The sequence below is a fragment of the Trachymyrmex cornetzi genome, unplaced genomic scaffold (assembly GCF_001594075.2).
Source record: "Trachymyrmex cornetzi isolate Tcor2-1 unplaced genomic scaffold, Tcor1.1 scaffold223, whole genome shotgun sequence".
NCBI classification, from domain to species: domain Eukaryota; kingdom Metazoa; phylum Arthropoda; class Insecta; order Hymenoptera; family Formicidae; genus Trachymyrmex; species Trachymyrmex cornetzi.
Window position 1 is genome coordinate 320,379 of NW_017296881.1, and position 6,000 is coordinate 326,378.

The 6,000-nt window shown below is 32.2% G+C and overlaps 1 protein-coding gene across 1 annotated transcript; it reads right to left on the minus strand.

The window, feature by feature from the left end:
- Positions 1-795: 795 nt before the first annotated feature.
- Positions 796-5,169, minus strand: Xport-A (exit protein of rhodopsin and TRP A). The gene is made up of 2 exons (XM_018506167.1): positions 5,059-5,169; positions 796-1,139 (listed from the first exon to the last, which is right to left on the minus strand). The coding sequence occupies exon 2, from the start codon at positions 1,117-1,119 to the stop codon at positions 856-858; it is 264 nt and encodes an 87-aa protein (XP_018361669.1). The 5' UTR covers positions 1,120-1,139; positions 5,059-5,169; the 3' UTR covers positions 796-855.
- Positions 5,170-6,000: the final 831 nt, after the last annotated feature.

Sequence of the window (6,000 nt, forward strand, 5' to 3'; positions counted from 1 at the left end):
ATGTAATTATTTAATTAGTATAATTATTTACACTTTCTAAAAATTTACACTTTTATAAAAATTATACATTTTTTGTTATTAAACATTGATATAGCCTTTTTTGTTTACTTTTTAAATAAATTTATAGATATATTGTAAATAAAAATTAATATTCTAAAAAATTATACCCTAAGATAATTATAAGCGCTGTAAATTACGTCAAAACTATCTTAACACTAACTGATTAATTAAAACAATACGATTTAATAACTAACTTAATCGTTAGTTCTGCCAAAAGTTATATGACCTATGGGTCTTGGAGATTTACTCTTCCAAGACGAGGAACTTCTAGAAGAAAAACATACGAAAGAGTTTTATACAAATATCAACGATCAACACTCAAATACTACTCGAAAAAGAAGTTCTGTCACAGTTTTGTTTACCCATTTTGTGGATTTGAGAAAGAATATTAAGTCTTTTAAAAGGTTATTCTCGACTATTTTTCGTTTGTCTTTCTAAGCATCTATTTCTCATTGAACTAAAAATGTGCTTACATACTTAACTAAATATTTTTCTATCGCTTGTATAATGCGTAAGCGACACAGTTATTATGTCATCAATAATAATTTTATAAAATTAATATCTATCTAATATCTATCTGATATCTATTATTAGTTTCAGTGTCTGTTTGTTCTATTATTAACGTTAAATTTAAGACAGAGAATTGTTGTTTGAGATTAATCAATAGCATGAAAGAAATGACGTTAACAGATAATAATTGTAATAATTGAAAAAAATAATATTGTCATATACTTATTTAAAACTAATTAAACAATGATCACGTTATTCCTAAACTATCTTTTCGATTGAGATCACTTAATCCTCTTCTCCCACGAGATAATCTTTGATAATGTGAAAGAATTTTTTCATGTTCGGCCAAGCTACAGTCACAAAGACCAAAATCGAATTCGCGATCACGAAGAGCCGCATCATTTCGATACCGGTGCTGGATCGGATCCAATTTCCGAAACCTTGATTCTCGTCATCGCTTAGACCTCCCGAATCCGACTTCTCCACTGCATTCCTTCCATTATGACAACTCTTACTACCTATATTTTCGTTGTTTCCACGTTTCTTCATGCTGACTATATAGCGATCATCTGCAAGAATTGATTTCAATCCTGAATATCGTAGAAATATGCCTTTCACGTGCTCTATGCGTTTAATTGTAATGAAATTTGTGTAACAGAATTTTCTGTCTTATGAGTTATATCTTAGCAGAGATAAACAAATAAAATTAAAAAAAGAAATCACATTCTTAAAAATTTGCGAGCTCTGCGTGGAATCTTTATAGAAATCTAATTTAATACTGGAAATTACTTATTTTGAATATTAAAAGCACTGAACTAGTTAATTAATCAGTATTAAATTTCTGTAAGGGAATATAACGAACAATTTAGAATACTTATACGGAAAGAACGATTTTTTTGAAAAATCTAAAAATTTAATTTAAAACAGATATAAAAATAAATTTGTTGAACTATCAAAATTATTGTATGTAGAAGTTAAAACAGATGGCTGGAATGTCAAAACAGCATTGCTTATCATGTTTGAAATTCTTATAAAATTATTTTGATGATTCAACAAAATTATTTTCAGATCTATATTTAAATGTTTAGAATCTTCAGCAAAATTGCTCTTTTTGTTTATAAAGGAATTAAAGGAACGTCAAGAATTATTATCAGATGTTCGATACGTTTAACATTTTAATCCTAATTTATTCTAAATGAAGAGAACTTGATTATCGTGTTTCGCTCTTCTGCTATTTATTAAATAACATAGTATCAACTGATAATTCGCGTCGCGAATTTAAAGAAAATTGTCCCGCTACGTGACGATTTACGATAATCAGCGAACCTGAGAGAAGATGAAATTAAAAGCATCCGCATACGTATATTCCTGTTTCGGAATACGCGTGTGTGTGAGCACGGTTACATGTGGCATTCCTGCGCGTACAAGAGACGCACATACTTGAGAGTGGGTGTGATGACCGCGATCAACGCATCGAATATGCATACGCATTTCAACTGTCGCATACGAAATTGAAATTACTGAAAAATATTCCTGATTCTTCGCTTTCTCGAGATAAACTGTTATAAAAGAAAATTTACTGAAATTTTTTACTCTTAACTATAATAATTATGTTAAATATAGTAACTGTCATAACTATTAATGTTAATTATAAAATAATTATTATAGAATAGAATTTATTCGCGTCAGCATTTTTACAGCCAAGAAAAGATATAATAATCATTGTGTTATTTGAAAATACAAGTAACATAATGAAAATTTTACGTTGAAACAAAATGGATTACAAATTCCATTTTTTCTTGAATATTTTTAGAATTAAAAATTCTTGTACGTAAAACTAACAAAAATTTATTTTCCTGTATATTAATTTTTTAATATTTACGTAGAATAACAAATATTTAGTTAAACTGTTACATATGTTTTATATTAAAATTGCGATTCGGGAAGACTTATTACAAGATAGCTTGAAAGAATTAGGGAAATTTTTGCAACTCGCGTAATATTTGCTCATATTGATTTGTTGATTGAAAAACGCAACTCAAAGCTGATTTGTTCCGTGGTTCCATTAAGTAATTTTAATTAATTCTCTTTTCCATCTCGTGATCTGTAAAGCTATGGATCTTGGTAGATCAAAGTTCACGGTATTATACCAAGTAAATTGCAAGGAGGAATAGTGGAATCGTTATCAACAAAGAACAGCCTTCACCAGAGCAGATCGTTCTGTCTACAATGCTCCATTCTCTCTCTGCCCTCCCCCCCTCTCTCACTCTCTCTCTTTCTCTCTCTTAACTGTCGGCCGGTCTTTCCAGTAAATGGCTAGTTATCAAAATTTTGCTCTATTGTTTACACCTCAACGATGAATAATAGGGATACGATAGGATCACGATGGAATATTGATGGAAACAGGTGGGCGGCAGAAGATTTCAAGTTAATTACAAAGATCAATGATTGATCATAATTGAATTTGTCAGAGAATTCAACATTCCACGTTCTATCGCCGTCTTTATGATCGGTAAAGGATGTGACGATGGAGAACAAATCGATAATAAATGACTGATTAGTTTCACAGCGCCCATCTCACGCTTCGTTATGAAAGGCAAAAGAATAACAAAACTATCTGTTCTGACTGTGAATAATGAAATATTACGAAAACTATTATATTAAGGATAATGTCAGGCAAGATATAATTTTACCTAATATGATTTATGACAATCAAAATGATACACATATTTAATTATATATATATATATATACGTACACACATACACACATATAATTAAATAATAATGACATTGCTGAAATATATAAAAATTTAGGTAAAGACAAATTTAAAAATAATTTTGTTGGGCTATTAAAATTATTATGTAGAACGCACAACTATAATGAGCAATGCTGCAAAAAGTTCTGACATTCTAGCAATCAGTTTAAGGGTCCTGAAAAATTTTGATGGTCTAACAAAATTATTTTCAGATCTTTTCTAGCAAAATTTTTAAATAACTTGAGCAAAACTGTTCTTTCTCTAATAAATAGATAAATATAGGTGTGTATATATATATATATATATAGTGTTTCGATAGAACAAACTTCAGGAAATGATAGATTTCACAAAAAGAACTTTTGTTGAAGAACTTGTGTCCTCCGACATATTCATAAGGAGCTACGCTTTGGGTCGCACGTGACACCTGACAATACTAGTTCAGTCTTTCGATTTTATTTTTGCAAAAAGACGAGAAAGGAAGCAAAAACGTAAACTATTGTTAGACATCACGCATAATACTGCCGTGCAATCAATTATGTATTTCACAGCCAGTCCGAACAAGCTCCTCCGTAAAAATACGTCGGAGGACATAAGATTCCTTAACAAAAATTAATTCTTTTGATGGCTTACCATCCCCTAAAGTTTATATTCCATGGGTCTTAAAACATCCTGTATATATGTGTATACATATAAAATATGTGTATATATATAAAGGTAAAAAGAGTGGCAGAAGACTATTAAGAACATAACAAACGATCTAGGTCCATCAGATGTCGACCGTTGCCGTTAGCTGCATAATTACTCGTCCTATAATTAAACGGGTTCAGTATGTTACGTCACAAACGGAAAGTTGGTCACTACGAGGTAACAGTACAACGTTGTCCCCGATGCTCTACTTCGGAAGTCGCCCGTCGAACGCTTAGTTAGAAAAGTTGCAGGCTCGGTCGTTATTCCTATTCGAGCGCGCACCGGTCGGCTTTGTCTCTTATCGAAAACGATGCGCATGTAAATGAGAACTAATAGTTGATAACACGTCATCGGTATCGACAAGGACGAAATAAAACTGTCTCGGATCCCTAGTCTAAATTCGTATTTGGAACCGGTTACTAGCGAAGGCAATCGTACGCAATAAAGTGGCATGAAATGCGACTGCGCGTAACGAAACGTGATTCGCACGACAGAGCTTGCGGTCAGCGAACGAGGAAATTACAACGACGACGTAGTTATCGGCAAAGGACAGCCCCGGGCTGTGCGCGATCATTTCTATGGAAAGTGATATGTCCGGCGAGCCCTCATTCTCGGTACATCCCTCCGCCATAAGTCGAACCGGTCTATTGTACGCGGAAGTTCAATCTCTCCCCCTGTTACTATCACGCACCACAAATCATAGTTGGTGAATTTCAACTATCATCGCTGGCTGTTATAGTTATACTTCGTTATTACATGTTGTCCCACCAATGTTGCCAAATATTTGATTAGTTACAATTAAAGAGATGAGTTCGGGAACGAGAGGATATGACTTTTGGCGACTCCAAAGTAATCGATCCGGTTTTAGGATATAAATTCTCGGATAAATTCTCTTTATTATACCCCGCTATATTTCGATACAGCAGAATCTAATGAAAAGAATTATAATTTTTTTTCTGAACAGAGTAAATCAAATTTTGGAAAAGACTAAAATATATTTCTTTTCATCCGCTCGTGCCTTCAATTGTGATCGATAAACTCACCATGGTCGAGCTTTCTCAATGATCGTAAACGTGCGTTTGAATTTAGAGTAGACTGCGTATTTTACGGCTTTTTACGAAGCGTGAAATTCCTGCGACGTGACGCACACAACAACTGCCACCAACGATTTGTTGCTTTTCGCCTTATTTTGCCACGAGACGTGTCGATATAAGGCTTCTAGGCTTGGTAAGCTCATTAAAAGATTTCACGACAGTGCCGAGGGTTCTTCAAAGCTCGCACGGCGCATGACAGCGTGTTCCTATAAAGTATTTAGTAAATTCAATACTGCGTAACTCATGCGTTATATTCTCATGTGTGCAATGTCGTACAATCTTAAAGAGTACTAACTCTATACATTACATTTTGTCACGTATATTTGACGATTACTAAAAAATAGCTGTAAAAAATTAATTATGATTCAATTACAATATTACATTCGACATTCACGATTGCAGTTAAATATTATGATTTTAATGCTAAAATAATCCTGAATCTAAAAATGATTTGTTTATCTCCTATCCAATAATTAATAATACAGCTCGTGTTTATTCTTAATATACATTAATTAAAGTAAATAAGCCTAACTCGAGCATAAACAAGATATCAATGTATTTCGGTACATGAAATTAATAGTAGTACAAGTTTCGACTTAAATCATCAATCTTCTTCAGCCGCATTCTCTAAGAATATATGTTTATACATCTAAATCGTTGTCATTTACATTTTTATATCTTGACAAATATAGTGTCTTTACCTGGATCTCTGTTATTTCTCTTTCCGGATGTTCCATGCATACTTTTTGTGCCACATTTATTATTATTATTAACACATTGTGTTTATTGAACAATTACAATGAACATATGTTAATTATTGTATTCGATCAGAATTGCGAATTTATAATAATTATCTGTCATATATTAAATGGGATTAAAAATTATTGAAAA